This window comes from Lonchura striata, chromosome 19, assembly GCF_050655825.1.
Source record: "Lonchura striata isolate lonStrDom1 chromosome 19, ASM5065582v1, whole genome shotgun sequence".
Classification (NCBI taxonomy): Eukaryota; Metazoa; Chordata; class Aves; order Passeriformes; family Estrildidae; genus Lonchura; species Lonchura striata.
The window spans coordinates 9480481-9502196 of NC_140721.1; the positions used below are offsets into that span (position 1 = coordinate 9480481).

Genomic DNA, 21716 nt, shown 5'->3' on the forward strand with positions numbered 1-21716 from the left:
GCTGTCCGGGAGATGTGGTGTGCAGAGAGGTGGCAAAGGTGTCACTTGCCTTCTGGACACAGAGGGTATATCCGATTCCCACTATTTCACACAATCACTCAATACTCATAGAAAACATACTAAAAAATTGCTCCATTGGTGGCCTAAGGGTACAGAGTAAACAACGTATTATGCAGTCAAGCAGAGCCTCAATCCCCGAGAGTCAGAGCAGCCCAGAGGGAGAATATTGGAAAAATACACTCAGCCTGTGTGTGTGTTCTCCTTGCTGGGGATCTCAATGAAGGAATGATTAGCAGCTACAGGAGACAGTCTTGGTTCTTGTTCAGAAGGTTCTTTGTAGAGGAGTATTAAATGATTTTTCTTTTTCTACCTGCCCCTCCAATCTCCCCCAATATATTTCAAGATACACAACAGCATGATCACCAAGTAGATGGAGGAAAACCAGTGTTGTTCTTCCAGAGTCCCTCTTCTCTGTTCTGAACTCTGAGACTTCACAGGTTGGGGTTTCTTCATCTTGTTCTGTGCTGTTCCTCTCTCTTTTTCTCTTCCTAGGAAATGTCCTGATTCCCTCAGGGCTCTGCTCCTAATGCTTTCTCCCCAAAGTCAGACCAAACAGCTCCACATGCCCTTCACCTTCTATGCCTATTCCCTCAGCAGGTTCCCCTGGGCAGGAGACAGAAGCACAAGGTGAGGAGGATGACCGTAAGAACCGGCTTAAAAAGCAAATTTGTTCGTTCCACAGCCCTCCTGGTGCTGAGGTCACATAGGCAATATGCCCTAATACCATGGAGATGGGAACACAAAGAGGGGAGACAACAAAGACAAGGCTGATACAGGTGGAAGGCAGAGTGGGAAGGGCAGAGCCAAGGCCAGGTGAGCTGCAGGTGGGCAGCCACAAGTTGTTCTGCCCGCAGCCTCAACATCTGCGCCAGTCGTGTCCGAGGGTCACCCGACATGGCCACAGCCGCCAGCCCGGGGCAGAGGGGTGCGGGCTCCCCTCAGGACAGCAGGAGCACAACCCACCACAAGGCTGGGCAGGGACTGAGGCTGTGAGGGACATGGGCAGCCACGGGCCATGAGGGAAGGAGACGGGGCAGGGGGACAAGAGCTGGACACAGCATCACGGAGCCATAGAATAGGGGTGCTGTGAGGGCACTGTGAGGGCGATGTAGGAAGCGCTGTGAGGGGCGCTGTAAGGGCGCTATGAGGGGCTGTGAGGGGCACTGTGAGGTGCGCTGTGAGGGGCGCTGTGAGGGGCGCTGTGAGGGGCTGTGAGGGGCGCTGTGCGGGGCGCTATGAGGGGCTGTGGGGGGCTGTGAAGGGCTGTGAGGGGCTATGAGGGGCTGTGAGGGGCGCTGTGAGGGGCTGTGAGGGGCTGTGAAGGGCTGTGAGGGGCGCTGTGCGGGGCGCTGTAAGGGCGCTCTGAGGGGCGCTGTGAGGGCGACATAGGAAGCGCTGTGAGGGCGCTATGAGGGGCACTGCTGAGTGCTGTGAGGGGTGCTATGAGGGCTCTGTAGGAAGCGCTGTGAGGGCGCTATGAGGGGCACTGCTGAGTGCTGTGAGGGGCGCTATGAGGGCTCTGTAGGAAGCGCTGTGAGGGGCTGTGAAGGGCGCTGTGAAGGGCGCTGTGAGGGGCTGTGAGGGCTCTATGAGGGGCGCTCTGAAGGGGTGCCACAGCGCGTGCTGCCCGCCCCACCGCGCAGGCCCCCCGCGCATGCCCGAGACTTATTTCGCGCGGCGGGGGCGCCGCATTTCGCGCGGCCGCCGGGCGGGGAGCGGGCGGGGCGCGGCGGTCACGTGGGCGGCGCGGGGCCGCGCGGCCGCTGGGGGCGACACCGCGAGCGCCCCGCGCGGGGCTCGGCGGGCGCCCCCCGGCACCGGCACCGGCGGCACCGCCCGGGCGGCACCGGCCCCGCTCCGCCGCGGCCCCGGGCACCAGCCCTGTTGTTGCGGCCGCCGCCGCTCCCGGGGGCCGCCTCCCCTCCGCTCGGATCTATTGTCACCAGCACCCCCCCCCCCCACCCCACTCCTCGTCACAATTAATACGATGATTTTGCCGTGATTGATCCGTATTAATAGCTGGGGTGGGTGGGCGTGTTTTGGGGCTCTTTTTTCCTCGCCCTTTTTTTTTTCTCTTTTTGCTTTTTTTCTTTCTTTTTATTGTTTGGTTTTGTTTTTGGAGGGGCCGGGGTGGGATCTGATCTCCACTCCCGAGTCCATCCCTAGTCGGTGCCTGAGAAAATTGCATCTGGATGCATCGTTATTATTATTATTGTGTTTGATCCAGGGAGATAAAGGAGGAGGGGGAGAGGAGTGCGTGTTGGTGGGGAGGGGAAGGCTGCACCCTTCCCTGCACACAGACACACACACACGCACACGCAGACAGAAAGGGAGTTCTGTACATCTACATATATTTTTTTCCCCCCCTGGAACTTCTTTTAGTTGGGGAGGAAAGGAAGAAAGAAAATAAATTTTGTGCAAGGAAATACTCTCAGCTCCCTCCTTCCAGCGGGTCTCCTTTCTTTATTTTTTTCCCCCTTCTTCTCAACCTTTTTTCCTCTCTTTCGAAGATCCTCGCCCTCCCAGCCCCTTGATCAAAGCATTCCGCTATTCTGATTTATTGCCTGCTTGGTGAGGCTTTTTTTTTTTTTTTTTCCTTTCTCTCCGTGGCTTTTTTTTTTTTTTTTTTTTTACAAAGGCGACCTGAGATCAGCCATTACTTTCCTTGGCTCGCTTATAGGAATCTCTTACATTTGGTGCTTGCTGCTGGTGGTGGTGGAACCGCACTCGGATTCTTTCATCCCCCCCACCCCCTTGCTGTCCTCTCCTCCCTCCCTTTCTCCTTCCCTCTCTCCCTCCCTCCCTCCCCCGTTATTCCGCCGGGGGAGCCGGATTTGTGGCTGCGGTGGGGCGGGGGGGGACGAGAGCGAGAGGGAGAGCCGGCGAGAGACATGGATGGCCCGGCGCGATGCAACGGGCTTCGGAAGAAGCGGCGATCGCGGTCCCAGCGCGACCGGGAGCGGCGAGCCAAAGGCGGGCGGCGCGGCTGTGCCGCCGGCGGGGCCGCCGGCCCCGGGGCCGCCGCGCTCTCCTCCTCGGGCTCGGAGAAGGAAGACAATGGGCCCCCGCCGCCGTCCCGGCCGCGGCCCCCCCGGAGGAAGCGGCGGGAGTCCTCCTCGGCCGAAGAGGACATTATCGACGGTTTCGCGATGTCCAGCTTCGTCACTTTCGAGGCGCTGGAGGTAGGAGCGGCGGCGCTTTGTGTGCGCCTCATTGTGTGGGGGCAGCGGCGGGGGAGCCCCCGCGGCGCCCCGCGGACACCCCCCCGGCCCTGACCGCGGTCCCGGGGCCGGCCCGCCGGGGGTGCCCGCGGGGGCGGTCCCGCCGCCCCCTCCGCGTCCCCGGGGTGCCCGCTGCCCTCCCTTCTCCCTGCCGCCGCCGACACCTGCAGCCCGGCGCGCCGCTCCCGGCGGGCGGCGGGGCCATCCCCCCGCGCGGGGAGCGGGGAGTTGTGCGCGGTCCCCCGGCGGCGCTTCCCCTCCCCTCCCACGGATCAAACTTTTCTCGCGCCGCCGTGGCCCGGCGGGGCCGCCCACTCGTGTCCGCGGGGCGGGGGGGGGCGGCCGCGCGTGTTTGTCGGGGCGGCCGCGGGCGGGGGCCGCCCGGCCTGCCGCGCTCCCTGCCGGCGTGTCACGCGTGGGCCCCGCGGTGGGCGGCTTGGGCATCCCCCAGCCCAACGACGGGGCTGCGAGAGCCCAGGCCGGGCCGGGCGGAGGGAAGCGAAGCCCCGCGGGGCTTCCCGGGCGTCGCTCCCCTCCGCCCGGCCCGGCCTCGCCTCGCCGTGTTCCCTCCGCCCGCCCACTCGCGAGCGTGGAGCCGCTGTCAGCCCAGCCAGGGTCGCGGTTGTGATGCTGCCGTGGAAGGGGACCTCCAGCCTGTGTGTTTGAAGGGCTTTGTTGTTCGCAAGTTCTGATCAGGAGAAGTTTGCTGTGGTGGAAAGCAGATTTATTTGGGTTTACGTGCACTGGAGGCACAACTGGAGCGATGATGAACTGTCAAAATAATGTGGAGGTGAAGCGGATTGTTTAACAAAAAAAAAAAATTCTCTGTAGCTTTTTAGATGTTTAAATATTTAGCCAGGAATACTTAGTGGATTTTCAGGGTATTTTTTTGTTTGTTTTAATTTGTTTCTTGTTTTGTAGCCAGATTTTGTCCTTGGTTACACCTGTATCCACCACACCACAGCTCCAACAGAATTTACTCTGTTGTAATTAAGCGAGGATTTGTTCACTCCAACAAACCTCCACATGGTTGGTGTTAGACTCATGTAAGCCATAAGGAACAAATGCTGAGGTAATGTCCAGATTCAATTTATCCACCATTTCTCACCTGGTGAGCCCATCTGCAAGTGCCCTGCTCAAACCAGAGAGACCAAAAGTGTGAATATGTGTTTATCGGCAGGAGAGAAATTTGTATGCTTCTGTTTCGGACAAAATTATGGTTTTCCTCAAACAAAGCCCTAGTTTGTGTCATTAAGCATTTTTATGGCAATAAGGACTCGGGAATTTGGCTGTAGTCCTTTTTGGAGAGGAAGTGAAGAGCAAGTTTAGAACTTGGTAGGGCATTTTAGAAAATGTCTTTATTCTATTTCACTTCTTATTTATTTATTTTCTACTCGAAAATAATTGCTGTGCTCTCTTTGCCAAGCCAAGCATGGCTACTACTTGCATCCTCTCATAATCCTGTATCACTAAAAAGGAGCACAGATACATTACCCAGTTCTGCCAGCTAATAGCACATTCAGATAAAACAATAGCTTGCACACTGAGACTTGACATACTTTTAATGTTCATGTGATAGGTGGCACGTTTTGACCTAACGATTTCATGCTGCGTTAAGAAATAATGTCACAAAATCGTTGTTAGGTGCTTTTTCCTGCAGCTCCGTATGTGCGTTGAGAAACTTGTTTCTGAAGATCAGAGGGAGATGAAGGTGTCTAAGGCACAGCCCCAGTGTGGCAGAAATTGCTCCGTGTGTTGCATGCAGCAGCCTGAAGTTTTTATTGTAATTCTGGTGTTGCTGAGGAGGTTGTGAGTGGCTGGTGGAGTGAGATACCCCAGCCCTGGTGAGATGTTGAGGTGTTAATGTGTTTGAGTTGAATCAAGAAGCTTTAGGTGCTATGGAGAGGTGTTCTGGTATTCATACACCTCCTGCTGTGGGTCTGCCCCCAGCTCCTTAGAGGCATGGAGATTGTCCCCAGATTCCAGAAGATACTTGTGCCCAAAATGTAGACAAGACTTTCCGAGCCCATGCCTTGTGCTTGAACTTCAGCCTTTTCTTGGGCTTAGCACAGCTGAAAGGGTGCAGAGACTGTTCTGTCTGCTTGGTGTGAAAAACTGCGAGAGGGAATGTGCAGAACATTTCACCCACTGGAGGATCTGAGCCCACGGTTCAGAAGAGGGGACACGGGTGGATGGTGGCTCACACAGGAGGGGACAGCCACTGTGGAGGGACAAGGCTGAGCTCTCTGCCTCTGGGGACAACCTTGCAGCTGCAGGGGTGTGTGTTGGCTGGGTATGAGGTGTCACCCAGGACCTTCTTACATATCAAGTTGCAAAAAAAGGAGTAAGAACTTCCACACAGCTTGATTTCAGCTGTCTTTTGCTAAATGCTTTTGCTTTTTGTTGGGGTGACTGAAAAAGCCCAACCTATGCAAAATACCAGGTTGTGTGAAGCTTGTGGATGCCACAGGGACACAGGTTCTGCACAAGAACACAGATCCCATGTCACAATAGCTTCAGGAGGAGCCGTCCAATCTGTTCTGGTTATGTTGATAAAAGTTCCCATCCCTTGAAGCAAAACTTTAACCAGCTCCCACTCTGGGAGCTGCTTTTCTGTCCAGGTGTCAGTAGACTTGTCATACTTCTCAAGTGTAAATTGTTTGGTGTTGAAATAGAGGCCATCTGCTTCTGGTTATCTGCCTCTGCAGTTCTGGCACCCCCTACCTTGATGTTGCTAATGTTTGTGTGGGGAATACACAGGAAGAGGGAGTTAAAAGGAAGACAGTGGGATCTCACTGTGGATTTCTTCCTTCTTGGAGTGACAGATGAGCAATTCCAGTGTCATTGCAGATGTAGCCAGACTGATCTTTGCCTGGCCTTGCAAGACTTCAGTGTAGCTGTGTTCAATAGGGGCCTGTCCCTTACACTGGGGAGCATTTTGGAACCTTGACCTTCAGAAACCAGCCCTTAATCTGTAGTAAAGCAGCTGAGATGTGGTCCTACAATTTGATCTGATTCGCCAGATTCTCCCACGGGTGGCCTTGCTGGACTGACAGCAGCTCTGTGGCTCTCCCCAGAGCAATTGCTCACATGTTGCTGCCCTGAACTCCCCAAATGTGCCAGCCTGGAAAAGCAGGAGGGCACGGACACTCTGTACCTGTGTTAGTGTGACTAGTGAGTGGCTTGTCGAGCTGTGGCTTTTCCCAGCTTGAAGGAGCCTGTGCTGCACTGCTGGTGTGTTTGTTGCCAGCAATAATAGCAAGAGGTTCTCCAAACCCAGGTGGGAATTTTAGACGCCAGTTTGACATGGAAAGGTCATTTCTTGGAATGTGATAAATCAATCTGTTGGAGTGACTTTCTCCATGATGTGCTCTGGCAGTGCTGGCAAGGAGGCTTCTGCAGAGCTCTCTGGTGAGGTGAGATTTCAGGAAGATGTTTGTGTCCCTCCTACCCCATGGTGCAGAGGTGTCCTGGCAGGAGACTGACGTGACATGGCTGTTGATGTGCCGTGGTGAAGATGGTTTGCTGTGATGAGAAAGGAAATCTGACCTGAATGTTAAGATGGCTTAAAGCCTGGGAAGTACTTTATGTTTCCTGAGTCAGCTCTGACCATCCCTATGGAGTAAGCAGTTGGTTTCAGGTTTTCTGAACACTGAGTAAGGTAATGAGTTTTTTCTGCGGATGTTTGTTTAGCTTCAACTCAGGCAGCTCATCTGACAAGCCTGAAATGGGACACAGATATTTATAAAGCACAGATAGAAGTGGGGTGGGAAGCAGGGGACTCGCATTTAAATGGGGATTCTTGTTTCATAAAACTGTCACAATTTCTCAGCGTGCATTTGCTGAGCTAATTTCTGTTCAGTACACAGGCATTAGTCTGTTTTGAGACCATGCTAAATTATCGTCAGGTAAAGCCCAATATAATTAATTACAAATGAGAAATGCTGACAAATATTTGTCAGGGAGCTGTTTAATGAGCTTCGAATTCTGTGTCAGATGATTCCATCCACCTAGTGTAAATAATTTTTAAGCAATTGTTCCACGGTGTTTGTGTGGTTTAGGCAGATATTAGCTGCAGCACTTTTACAAGTTGCACAGGTAGTGTGAGACTAGATGGAGTAAAGCTTAACAGCTGATCTGGACCTTAAAACAGAGACACTACAGAAACAAAATGTGCAAGTAGCAGGAAGGTTTTGAAGGTCCTGTGGTCTCAGTTGTGTGTGTGTGCACTGACAGTGTGGCTCTGTGCATGCATCTGAATGCAGGAATTTGCTTTAATAACTGGTGTGTGATACTCATCTCTAGGCATGGCCCACTGAAAATAGAAATAGCTTGGCTATGTGACAGCAGAAGCTTTGAGTTGGACACCAGAGTGGCTGGCTTGCTGTGTGCTTTTCCTCCCTAAATCATTCTCTTCTCACCAATCTTCTAGCTGGCCTGATTAGCCTGTTTGCTTAAATTCTTTGAGATTTCAAGCAAGTTTATTCTGCCTTGTCTCTATCCCTTCATATTTCAAAAGGAATTTGATCTTTCTGCCTTACCACAGCAGCATCATAACATCAGATGTTTGTTTAGTGCTGTCAGCAAATCTTGGTGGCCCTTCTTGTGTTTATTGACTGCTTAGATGCTTAGGTGTTTGTCCCAGTCTCTGTTTGCACATGCAAGTCTGCAGATTTAGACCAGCAGAGAAAAGAAGGGAGTAACTAAATAAAGATATCTGGGGATGAGGAGAGGCATTAAGTTTTGTGACACTGGGATATCATACGAAGCAATGCATTTATTTTTTTCACTGTGTATTTAGAGGAAACAGTAAACTGACCTGAGATTAAATCTCGAGATAACCTTGACAGAGCAGCTGACTATCTTGATGAAAACCTCAGTGACCAGACCTGAAAAAACTGCAACTCAAACTGAAAGTGGGACTGAAAACAACAGGATGCATATTCCACAAAAGGGATGTTTAGGGTGATGTTTGAAACATATGTTGCTACCATTTGGGTACCTGAATACTTTAAAAATACTTTAAAATTATTTTGCAAAGCCTGGTACCTTTCTGGGAGGCAAGGCACTTCTAACTCCAGCTGATTTCCGTAGCTGTTGGAGAGCTGAAGCTGTCTCTTTGGGCAGATAATGACCAAGGATTGTGATTGTTGCATAAATATTCTTTTAAGCTCCTGAAGGTAACCATGTAATGAAAGTGGGAATTTTTGCCATTCCCTCAGGTGGTAGTAGGAGGTGCAATGGCTTTGAGTTGAAGAAGGAAGAGTTTAAACTATAAGGACAAGTTCTTTTAGATGAATGTGATTCAATTAATCTCCACTAGCACTGCTCTTTAAGATTAGCATTAATGAGAAATAGGCTGCACATCAAAAGACAAAAGACACCCTTATTCTCCCTTGGCATATTTTTTTCCTGCTACTTGGGGTAGTAAGTAAGCCCTTTCTGATTAAATACCTGGGGCCTTTGCTAGCATTGAAGGAGTGTAAATTCCAGGGCAGTGGTGGAGTCACCATCCCTGGAGAGAGTTAAAAGAAGTGTAGATGTGGCACTTGGACACATGGTTAGCAGTGGGGCTGGCTGTGCTGAGTTAATGGTTGGACTCTGTGATCTTAGAGGCCTTTTCCAACCTAAACAGTTATATGATTCTGTGATTTATAAAATAAGGGTAAAGGATCAGGAACTTGGAAGGAAAATGATCATTAGGGAAAGGCAAAAAAAAAAATCATCAGAAAGACATCAAGGGTCTGAGTAATTGAAAGATTGACTTACAACACGGAGATCAATACAGAAATAGCAGGGACTGTATGGGAACGCAGAGAACTAGAGGGGGATGTTGTTACCAAAAGGGGAAGTTTCAGGAAAGATCCATTGCTGTGTAGGAAAATGCTCCTTGGTGAGAGCCCTGCTGTCAGTACCAAGGGGAGACACTCTACCAAATCTGTCCCTACTTTAGGAGTCATTAATCCTGGTAACTTCAGCGGGGAGGAAGGCAGAAGGATTCCTCTCTTGCTGAAGATGATCCCTCTTTCCCCCAGCTCGGCCACTCTTTTTTTTTGGGGTTTTTCTGAACACCTATCAGTTTGACTGGGACACCCTACCACATTACACTGGGGGTCTGACCTGCAGCGTTGTAATTATCTGCAGCTAAATTAGAAGTTTAATCTTTGTTCTGAGCAACAATAAGTTGAGTCAGATAGGTTTTAAAAATAGCCCAAGCTCAAGTTTAGTGAAGTCTCAAATGCAATTAATAAAAAGGTAATGGAGTTAGGAAGTTGCAGGCTGAATTGTGGAAATGTTTAACTCTCAGTTTTCCTGCACTTGAACTACAGTGTTGCCTTGGTTCTGCAAGAGAAAATTGCATCCAACATTTCTCTGTCTTTTTGTACATCATCCTTATAATTTATCAGTTCAATATCTTGTATTCTTGTTGGGGTTTGGCTCTGTATGTGCCACAAATTACCAGCTGCGTGCATTTTTCTGTATAGTTGGTTTGCTGTCTTTTTGACTCAATGCCAAGCCGTGGTGAAGACCACTTCAGAACATCATAGTCCTCTAAACTCCTTTGTTGTGAAATGGATATGAAAATCCACTTTGAGGAATGGCTAATGCAGGTAGGGATTTGTTTTGCTGTAACAGCAGAACGTGCAGTGGCAATTTGTCAGATCCCCAGCTCAGCTCTGCTGTACTGTTTGCCTTTAAATACTGTGTTACCTTAATGTCTTGAGATTTTTCTCCTTGTCTCTTGGCAACACTGCTGCTGAAGTTCACACACTCGTGGTGGAGAGAGAAGGTTTTAACCAAAAGGTTATGTCTTCAGTCTGGTAAATACTATAGCCAGGAGTTTCGGTTCTGTCATCCTCTGTGCAGTAGTGGTGGAGTAAGTCAGCAAAAGAAGTGGATTATCCCTTGGCCCTGCACATACTATTGTGTTAGTGAGGTTCTACTCATGAGGTTTAATTTGATCATGGTGCATATGCTCCATGTGGATTTACTTGGTATTTGGTGTGCATCTCAGTCCTGCTGTTTTTAAAATATCCTGAGACAAAGGCATGGGAGAAGTGCAGAGGTGTGCTGATATCTGATGTGCCCAAGTTCTGGCTGGCTGAACTTCTGATTGTGTAATGCTGGCTGATGCACATATTACTGATATGATTAACATACCAGCTCCACACGGGAGTAGTTACTCAGAGCCATGCAGGTGTTCAGCTCGCTGTTCTTTCCAGGAATGATCACCCTTTAATCTGTCTCACATGTGTTTCCCAGCTTCCTAAAGTGGAAGTTTCTTCTCCTCTACAATTTGTGCTCTTATAAATTGTGCCTTTTCATACTTTTACTTGGTACCAAAGGAGACTTAATGGTTTGAGACTAAAACTACTGCCAACCTATCCTCCCCATCCAGACACAAGACTTGTCCTTTGTTGGATGAGCTCATGAAAAGAGGCAAACACTGTCAGCCTTTGGGACGAGCCCTGTGCTGAGCAGCATTTATGTGAAGCCACCTGGAGCAGGTTTGTGCATGGTGCAGGTTGACAGTGAACACCAGAAACAAATAGAGGTAGGCACCAGGAGGTTCTAGGTTAGATTAACATTTGGGTGGCTGAAATTCTGAAGAGGTACTTACTTGTGTGTTGTGGAGTAATGCTAACTAGTTTAAAACATGTTGTACACTCCCATGAAATTAAGTAGTGGTCAGAATCAGGCCAAATTAATGAAAGTTTGTGAGCAGCCTTTTTCTGTCATAGGCTGACTGTGAGAGGAGCAGTGTTTTAGAGGAGAGTGTGTAACAGCGATAATACCTGGTGCAGGTACCCACTTACTTGTCAGTGGAATCCAGAGCCACTGCTGCCTGTTTCCCTAGGTGCAGGTGTGGGTTTCCATGTCCCAGGAGGCCCATCCTTGGGGACCCTCTTGCAGCTTGCTCTATTGTGTCCTACAGCTGCTCCTAACTCACCCTCCTGGTGTAGTAAAGGTAATTTAATTCCTTTGCCTGTGGAGTGGAACCAGTGAGACAGAAATTGTTGCTACTGACTTCTCCAGGACCACGCTTGGGTGGCTTGTGTGTACAGAAGAGCAGGGAACAAAACCTGTGTGGTGAAACTTCTCCCTCCTGGCAAATCCTGACAGTCTATATTTTGTTGTTTGCACACCATTTCCTATTTTTGAGACTGAGATGAATTACAAACATGGTGATAATTGCTCTTGGCACTGATTTTTGTTTCTTTTCTCTCTGGAAGTCCTAAGTGACCTGAGACCTTTCAGTCTGAAAATCTGATTTTTTTTTTTTTTGTTTTGCTTTGTTTTTATGAGACATCTACTTCTGCAGAAGGTGGGAATAGAGGATAGGTGGCTGAAGGACCTGGCTCCTTGCTTACATGGATGGTGGGAGTGGTAGAGAGGTGGCCAAAGAACCTGACTTGTGGCCAAGAATGTGGCTTTGGTCTTCACCTGGCTCCTGACAACTTCTATCACCTTCCTCTTGTTGCCTCCACATCCGGGTGCTTAGCACCACATGCTTCCAGAGGGTACCATGAGTGTCTTCAGGGCTCCTCCAGAACCTGGGATCTGTTGCCCAGCTTCCAGAATGCCCAGGAGAAGGAGCTGGGAGGTTGCAAGAGCTGGGTAACACACACTCTCCAGCTTGCTCCAGATTTTTGGGAATGGCTGGCATGGCATGGCGTCCATCAGAGAGGGCACTGATGCAGGGCTGAGGCAGTGAAAGTAGTTTTGACCTTTTTGATGTCTGTGTGGTAAGAAGGCAAGGGAAGAAGTGCTGCTGTTGGGGACGATTTATGTTGTGACTCTGTTGGTGTCGTGAGGTTTAATTCTTGTCAAGGGCAGTCTGACCTTTGAATGGAATCTTTTGGTGTGAATTTGTGTCTCTTCTCCTCTCTTTTCTCCCCTTAAAGAAAATTAAAAATAAATACTGAAAATCAAAACCATCTGTTTTGAGAGGACCAAATTGCCTCTCTTAATTTTATGGGATTTGGATATTACTGAACGATTAGAAGTCCTACTAATTTTTGCTGTCTGGCTATTGTGCTTGTAGGCAGTGACTCGCTAGCATTAGTCATTTTAACTATGGAAAAAAAAATAAAATGCAATTAATGTAGCTCAACAGCTGAGTCTGCTGGACTTTAAAAAAAGAGGGGAAAAAAAGTAAATTTTAATGAGTTCTGGGATCATAAAGATACATCTGGTGGATAGATTAGCCAAGTTTTCAACCTCGGGATGTGTATTGAAAAACTCAGTGAATTATGTAGCTACAAAAGAGGATCTTTGCATGTTTATAAGGCCTCAGTGCAATCTCCTTATATTTGCCTAATGACAAGCAGACATCTCACAGAGGTGCAGCCCCGAACACACATGGGGTGAAACAGCTCCCTAAGCTGAGAGTATTTGTATTGGGATGCAGCTACTAGTAAATATTAGAGAATCCATTACATGTAGGGGGAAAATATTTTGGTATTGGATGAAAGAAAAGAGAAGGAAGGGAATGGAGTGGGGTAGAGAGGAGAGGGAGAGCAGCAATTTTAAATGAACATGATGTGTGGGCTAAGATATTGTGCCTCCACTGCTGAACCAGAAAATTTATAACAACTGTTTGTCATGTGTATGTATTTATAGCCATTCACATAATGAAGAAGTTTCATGAGGTTGTAATAACATATCAAGATGGATGTAATTAAAACAGAAGCAAATTGACACCTCTAGATTAAAGGCAAACTCTAAACTAATACACCTGTACGCTGTCACTTATGTATTAGTTCTCTGGGGCAGTCTGCCAGATATGCAAATAAAAAGACATTGGCAAATTTCCTTGGATATGTGGTTATGAAAAACCCAACTATTTAATCATTTACCTAGCCCTGCTCAGGTTTGCAGCAAGGGTAGAATTTAATAATTTGGTGTCACCGTGCTTTGTGATGGGCAGAGGGGTTAAAGGCTGTGGGGTGAGGGGAAAGGAGCAAGGAGAAATACAGTGCAGGGGGCTGCTGGGGAATAATGTTCTTTACAGTGGGACCCTTCCCTTAGCAAAGAGGTGTCAGCTGCTCCATTTCAGATCTGCCCTGACTCTTCAAACTCCAGAGCACTGAAGAGTCCTTGACATTGACACTCTCTAGCTTTTGAGCACAGTTCAATGCTTTTTGAAAACTGCCCTCTTACAACAGGCTTTGCTTCTGTCACGCTGCAGTGCAAACTTCTAAAATGTATACTTTTGCACCAATTCAGATGTGATGGAAATTGGTACAAGGTCATTGAAATGGCTATAAAGTTGCTTAGGATTTTTACCTAAGAGTATTTTTCAACTTGTTTCAATTTGCAGAAACCTAAAACATTTCCAGTGGAGTTGTGGACATCCATTTCAGTCTGTGGTCAATAGATCTGCTCTCCTAATTAACGCTCAGTCTGCAAACTGCTGATGTCAAATAGGCTGGTGGTATGGAGCAGGAAGGGAATTATTTGCCTTGTTAGTTCCAGGGCTGTGAATGGAAATGCCAGCCTTGCTTTTGTGTAATTTGCACCCCAGATAACCTGCATTCCTTTAGGTGCCCGGGCACAGAAACAAATCTTCATGTGGCTTGTGAATAACCCTGTGGCTGGTGATGAGGGTCTTCTGTTAAACCCTGATTCTGTGCCTCCAGCCCCTCCTCCCTGAGTGGGAAAAGTGCTATCTTTTGTGGGCTCCTCAGATGGTTGCTTGAGTATGTAAAACTAGTTATAAGTAGGTTGGTACTATGGGAGCTCTGGAGAGCTCAATGAAACCTGAAATTCTAGAACTCAGCTTTGAATTCGGGCTTGAAGTTTTTTGTCACAGCTAGGGATAAGCCACAAGAAAATCCTGCTATGGTCTGGAATTCTGCAGAGTGGGGGCTGCTAAATGCACCAATTTCCAGAGAGCTGATGGCATTAAAATTCCAATTGGCATGTTTGGTTTGACTTCTTCTGAATTAAAGAGAATCCTTTTTTAGTACATCTGGACATTAAGGATCACTTATACGAGGTACAAGGCTTCAAAGTGATTTCAAATGGTAGGATTTTTTGTCTTCAATATTTCAACAACTTTTCTTCCACCTTTAATCTTTCATGAGCCGAAGCTTCAAAAGATAATTAGTAAAACATGCTTTTATCTGCATTTATCTCAAAACATGATTAATTTTTTAACTGCAATTATAGCAATCATTTCAAGTTTACTTTATATTAATGAGTAAAGGATTTTTTTGAGAATGCATGAGCCTAAATATGGCTAATATATTGGCTGAGTTGAAAGGTGCGTTTATGAGTGTGCTTTTGTTTTCATTGCTAGGGATTGAATTTCCGGTTCCAGGAAGTAATATTTCACATGGATTAAAGTCTTTGAAATGCTTTTGCCCAGATTCACTAGATCATTTTGGGGAGCTGACAATGATAAGACCTGGACCATGCACTTTGCAGGACCTGGCTACTGAATGCCCAGTTCCAAGTTTCCCTTGCATTGGTGATTTTTTGCACCATGCTGTGTATGTGTTCCTCTGCTTGTTGCCCTTGGCATTGAAATATAAGATATTTGATGCAGATGTCTTGTTGTTAATGAATTAGCAACAAACTTGTAAGTTTTCACTTTTATAATTCCTGTCCTTGTTATAGGCAGCTTAAGAAATCTTTTATTGCTATTTCACTTCAGGAAGAAATATGTTCATGTCTGTTCCTGTCTGTATTGTTGCTACTAATACCTGCAGGACTGTCCAACTGGTGTCCTGCAGCCTGGATCCTACCTCTAGGGCCAGTGTGTGGCCCCAGAGGCCCTAGAAAATTGTGGCACTGGCACAGAGACGTCCCAGAACAGGTTCCCACTGCAGAGCCTTCAAAAGCAATGAACCACTGCAGAGGAAAGAAGCACAAAACCCCCCTTTTCACTGCAGTACAGCTTTTGCATAATTTTGCCCTGTGAAGGCTGCTGTTCAGCTCTGGCTCCTGCTTCTCCATCAACAGGAGGCAGAGATTTTGGGTTGGAGCTGCAGTTTCACTGCTCTGTGCCTCTAAGGAACCAGGCAGAGAGCAGCCCTGGGGCTGCTGGAGGTGATGCTGGGGTGGTGGCATGGCCCCAGCTACCACAGGCAGCAAGGTAAGCAGAGCAGGTCTCTGAAAGTGCCATTACAAGGGTAAGATCAAGAGAGGTTTTGTGGGTTTTTTGGGGCTTTTTTTTTATTTTTGTTTTTTTTTTTTTTTTCCCTTGTTTCCCTTTATTTGGGCCCTGGTCCTGTATGTCAGAGAGGATTTGGAGTAAGTGTGCACAGCCTTGGTTCATGTCTGATTTTAGCTTCTGAACTGGGAGTGCAGCTCTCCTGCCCTGTGGTCCCTGGGGAGGTGGATGGGCTGGTGGCTGCAGCGGTGAATTGGGCAGCTGCATAGGAGAGCACACGAGTGTATAATCAGATTTCTGATAAACCCAAGTCTCTAAGTCCCTTGAATGGGCAGCTTTGCTGTGAATGGCCTCGTGAGGTCTGCTGTGGCTGCTCTCTTTGTTTGGTACTCTGACAAAAAATTGCTCTGGTGTCCTTGTTGGCATATTTTTACATCTGTTATCCATATTTTTGATTTGTTCTGGCTGCAGTCTTATTTTGTTTTGCAAAATCTACCTGGGATTGGGACAGAGATATATGTTTGCTAAGGCAGATTTGGAAATTGCGTTGTTGAAATACAGCCCATATGGGCCATTGTAAAATGGTTACTGCAGCATATAATTGCCTTCACAATGATGTGCTTTGTCATTTTCCTTCCATCTTCAAAGAGGCGCTCCTGTAGTCTGCTGACAGCAATGGTGGTATTAGAAAACATATGGATTTGTAAAGGCATTAAACTGTCTTTAGTTCAAGGATTAAATTACAGAGTTAGAGTGTGGGTCACCACGCTTTCATGGGGATAGGTTCTGCTGCAATGTGTTGGTTTATGTTACAGGTTAGGGAAGGGTTTGTTTGTTTATTGAAAATATCTGATATAAGATCCTGTCAAATACATGGGGAAGGCCAGTGTCTCTCGTGCATGGAATGAGCTGCAGCTCTGTCTGAGGGCTGTGGCTGCACCTCACCCTGCATCATACTGGTCATGGCTCACCATCCACACTGACAAGTTATCTCATCAGGAAATGCCACTTGCAACATGGAAAAATACACAGAATGTAAACACCACAAAAGTGGCTTTGAAAATTTAAGGGGTTTTTTTAAGGCCTCCATGCTGGGCTGCTACTTGGAACATTTTGTGTATTTGTTTTGTGTTCATTTTACACTGCACAGCTCCACACATTTTGGAGTACAGGGCAATCTGTTCAGCTTTTACCTTTTTTCTGTCTTCACAGTTTGAGGTGTGGGTTTTCTGGGATGGTTGGAGGTCTGCAGTGCCTCTGTCAGCAAAGGCCTATGCAGCATTCTTATCATGGGATGCACATGGCATAGACATGGCACACAGCCTGTTCCCAGCCTGGAGTGATGCTCATGCTCTTTACACCATCTAAAGGGGAAAGCCAGAGAGTGGAAGGGATAATACAAATAAAGAAGATCCTTCCTTTTTAGTTTTGTTACTGTTTTTTTCTTACTTTTTGCAGCCTGCTCAGTTCTGTGCTCTGCCTGTCTGGGACCCTGAAGCAGATGGGGGCTTTTTTCATGGCCACCATCACCACATGCACTTCCTGTTGTATTTGGGTTTGCATAGGTTGCTTCCAAAACAACTCTTTGATACCTCTTTTCCCTCAAACAAACACACACTCTTTTATTGAAGGTGCTGAGCTGGTCCCTCAGAGGCAGGGGCTGGTTTCTGTGCTGTCACAGCCATCCTTGGGGGGTAACCTTGGAGCAGTCACTCCCTTCCCACTTCAGCACGGCTGTGCGAGCACCTGCTCTGGGCTTGTGCTGAGTAGGGATGGATTTGGGATTGGATCCATGTGTGTATCTCTGGGGACCTGAGATCCAGGCTGTAGATTTAGGTTTCTTTACTGAGAAGAACAGGCATGAGGGGACAGTGCTGATGTGTGAGGTAGTATTTAGTGTGAAGTCGAAATATGTGCTTAGGGATCACCTTGAGCTGGAGTTTTAGTTTTGCTGTAGCTGAGTTTTTCTGTCCACAAAATAGGTTTAATAATACTGTCCATCTTCTGAGTTTACCTGGCTACTTAATTAGCATCTGCAGGGTGCTGAAATAGTAAGTGGTTAACATAAAATATCTACATAATTTTACTGTAGTACAATAAAGCACCAATGCCTGTACGCATGTAGCAGGGACCTGCCTGGAACACTTATTTAAATAACTGAAAGCACTTTTTTTGTTGTCAACCATGTTTTAAAATAAAGCTACAATTTTGCCTTAAAATTGCTGACAACAGCCAAGTTTGTTAAGGAAATCTGATGTGAAGGGTAACACAATTAAATTCTGATTAATGCTTTATCTTTCTTTATACTGTTATGATTATTAAATGTGTAAAAGTTGGTGTTGCTCAGTTATGGCTTGCTTCAGTTTTAATCACTTACAACATTATATATCCCAGCTGTGGTGGGTGTCATGGCTGTTTATGGTAATATCTTTCTTTAAATCCATTGCAGAATAGGGAAGAAACACTCATTCTGCCTACAAGAAATGTTAAAGGATGTATTACTAACTCTGGCAGCTGTGATGGTGATAAGCAAATTAGATCTGTCATTAATGCCAGGGTCTGCAGGTATAATATGTCATAAAACTGGTATATCTCTGGCACTAGCTGGCCTATAAAAATAAATAAATACGGGTTTTTTTAATCCTGGTGTAGCAAATTAAAGAGGAAAGCTGCTTAACTGTAAAGTTTGTGTCAGGTGAACACAAAGTTCATGTATATGGTGTCTTTTTGCTGCAAATAGTGCAGAAGGGAGAAAGAAACAGTCTAGTGAGAAGTTCCCTCATATCCCCAGGTTTTGCTCTGGGCCTTTGTTGGGGCTTCATTTAAGGACTTATTTATGCAGGTGTTTAAATCAGTCTGTCTTTAAGAAAGTGTTTGAGTATGTTAACAACCATAGCACAGTGCACTTAAAATCAGGACATGCTGAAGTGCACTCAGGAGCAGGATGTTATACAGTGTATACAGAAACATTACTTGAATATGAAGCTCCCCAACACTGGCTTGTCTTCAAATAATTGTTTATTTTGAGGGGAAGGTTGGGAGAATGGCTTGGGATGTTTTTGGTTTGGAGCCTTCAGGAGACTGAGTCTGGAGGGACAGCTCCTGGAGCTACAGGGCCAAGGCATGTTCCAAACTCTGCCTCGTGATGCAGCTCAGCATCATCCTGTGGGATGCAGGAGTGGCCACACGCTGGGGTATCCCTGGCCATGCTGGAAATGCCCAACAGAGAGCTTGCCTGGGAGGCCACTGGTAACCATGGGACTGAAATAACTCACTGGCATGAGCCTGTGTTTGTCAAAAGCTTTTTTCCATCCCTTAGCTGGATGAGTTTGGATTCAAGCACAGGTCTGGAAGTAACACACAGCATCAGGAATCTCTACTGTATGGGATTGAATTTTATCCCTTCCTAAGACAAGTGGTGAACTTTGCAGCTTTGCTTGCAGAAGTCCTGGTAGTGTCGAGTCATCAAGATTTCCCTGGCAAGTGGCAGTCCTTTGGGTGATTAGTTTGGAAAGCTTCTGCAGGGTGCTTCCTCCTCTCCCCGGGGCAGGCACCTTTCCCATCCCACCACATATTGTTGCTTTCTCCAGTACCAGCTGAACAGGTGGCAAGATTCAAATCACCACTCTCTGAATGGAGTTCGCTCTCCACAACAGCTCACCAGAGGCCTGTTTTGTTACAGAACATTGATTAAATAAATATTCCTATGCATACAAAAGAGGAGAAATCTGTTACAACACTCTGTAGTTATTTTTCCATTAATGGCAAGGAGCTCTCTCTAATTTTCCTGCCCCTTTCAATCTGTTTTCCTTTCTCCCTCCCTTCCCATCACTACTAATGCCTTGAAGTGCATGAGTAACATACAAAGAGCTCACAATCCCTCTTGTTCAGATCTGCAGATGCTGTGGCTCCAGCTCACTGTGCTTTGGGAAATCCCCCTGGCCCATGCAGGGCAGAACTGACTGCTCCATGCATGTGGTTTTATTTAACTTCATATTTCATGTTCAGTCTCAGCATTCCTTGAGCTAACTGACCTCCATTAATTTATACAGCAGCAGTTAAAAATACAATTTTGTAATACCAGCATTTTGCATAGTATTGACAACTGGGGCAGAATATTTGACTTCTGAACATTTTTTTTCTTCTGCGCTCTTCTGTGCCCACTAATTTTTAAAACCTTTGAGGCAGCAGTTACTGCTCTGTGGTTTATGCTGATGGAGATGTGTGTATGTTTTGGAAGAAAAGCACCTCATACTCAGAGCCTGGCAGCCAAAGGCAGCTCCACTGCAAGCAGCAGATCTGATTTGGTATACAATGGTGGCATCTGAAAATAAATATAGGGTAAAGGGGTATAAATAGCTTGACTATTTTGACTACTAACAATAGTTTTTAAGTTCAGTAGATATTTGTCTCAAGAAAGAACTTCTGATTGAACAAATGTCTCACTGTAATAAATGTAGACTATAAGGAAATACCATAGATTTACTTTGGCTCTGCATTGATGTGATAGAGATAAAAATCCACCCCAAAGAGAGTAACTCAAATTTAGCTTTTTTTTTTTCTCCCTGCAGCCAATAGTATCTATTACTTTGGAAAAAAACAGAGTCAGCATTTCTATATCATCATTTTTCTTAAACAAACTTGGAGCAGTTAAATCACAGAGCTGTTACTCTAGAGAAGTAAATTGTGTAATACAGTTTTTAAAGTTTAAAGCCCATACGTGAAGCCTCCTTTCATTGTATGAGTTTGTCTTAAAATACTTGCCACAGTTGGTTTGATTTAGCAGCAGGGCTGGAGAAAGACCTGTTGGATAAAGCTGATCTGGGCACTCTGTCAGGGAGAGCCCTTTCCCTTTTGCCTGAGCTGTGTTGGGATTGCCATGGTAGAAATGAAGCTGTGCCAGCACACTTGCTCTCCCCAGGGACAGAGAGCTTTGTTGGCTGGGGCTGAGGAAGGACTGGCTGTGGAAGGCTGTGGCAGAAGCCCAGTGCCTGTCTGCTCTGCTTACCATGGGCAGTTAGTTGGAAGTGACACTAACCTGAGTTTAATTCTAGTTTTACATTGCAACAACATGCCAGCTGTTCCCTGTATTCTTCCGTGACACTGCAATGTAATTATTTTTTTGTTATCTTTCAAGATGTAATTTTATGTTGGTGTGCTTTCCCACTAACCCTTTGGCACAGAAAATGTACAGCTAATTCATTTTTTCTGGGAACATGAAGAAGCAAGGGAGAAAATCTCAGATTGTAGGGCCAAGGGGCTGTGCTGGAGGCAGCTGAGGAGCGATGTGCAGGAGGAAAGGCCCTGTCTCAGATGGAGCTGAAAGCCGCTGGGACGTGTGCAGTGATTAATGGTGTCGTTGCTTTTTAGCTTCATCAAAAGGTTTCAGTGTAAGAGTTTCTAAGGAATGCTGATATTCACAGGAACCTATCAAAGGGTACAGAAGATATCAAATGAGCAAGCAGGAATGGGAGTTAATTACTGAACAGTGATTACTCTGATATAACCAATTATTGGATCATTAAGTGTTTATTACCTTTTTTATGCTCCTTTCCCTCGTAAGTGCCGTTTTGTCCTCATAGTATTAAAAAAGGGGTGGATCTAACACATAAAAGCCTTTTCAAAACCTAGCAGGTATTGAAAGGACATCTCACCCCAACACCTGGCACGCTGTCCTGCTTTCCCTTGCTGGCAGGTTTGGGGTCAGGTGCTGTGATCCCTATTTAAAGGCCAGATTATCTCCCAGGAAGGAGCTAGAGGGAGTACAGCAGCAGGAACAGGGCACACGACATCAGCAGCTTCACTGCCCTTCCCCGTGGGGGTGTGTTCATTCCTTCTGCTGCTGCTGGAAGTAGTTGGTGGCTTTTGTGTCCCCCTGTCACCCAGAGGCTCTTTCGAGGGCTCCCTGGCCCTAAGGACAGATTGCCATGGCCTTCAGTTTCCTTGTGCTCAGAGCATCTCTCCCTCTCCAGTCACTAAGCTTCTCTTAAGAAAGAAGTTTCCATTGCAAGGCTGAAATGATGCTGTTTGAAAGTGCAACACAAACTGGACATCTGCACTGGACATCTGCAAAGTGAGAAATACCATTTTTCAAGCTGAACACAGTTATTTTGGATGACATTTGAGGGCTTAAAATGTTAAAGCAATTTTTTAAAATACAGCTATTTGTGACTTTTGTTGATGATCCTTAAATGATGAGTTGTTTAAGCTTCGTATCTCCATAGAAGTATGGGTCAGGGGAAAAAAAAATAAGAACCCAAATCTTTTTCTCTGTCAGAAGAGCATTTAATGGCAGTGGCCTTTACTGCTCTGTG

At 46.6% G+C, this 21716-nt stretch overlaps 1 protein-coding gene across 7 annotated transcripts in view; it reads left to right on the plus strand.

Moving 5' to 3' along the window:
• Positions 1-1893: 1893 nt before the first annotated feature.
• The window catches only part of AUTS2 (activator of transcription and developmental regulator AUTS2), a 771159-nt gene continuing 751336 nt past the window's right edge, over positions 1894-21716 (plus strand). For 5 of the 7 annotated variants that reach the window (XM_085557099.1, XM_085557104.1, XM_085557103.1 and 2 more), the window contains exon 1: positions 1895-3242. In XM_085557099.1, the coding sequence (XP_085413225.1) occupies positions 2952-3242 (291 nt within the window). In that variant the 5' untranslated portion in view covers positions 1895-2951. Of the gene's footprint in view, positions 3243-21716 lie in introns of all 7 variants that reach the window. The other 2 variants (XM_085557101.1, XM_077787475.2) reach the window with 2 other exon arrangements.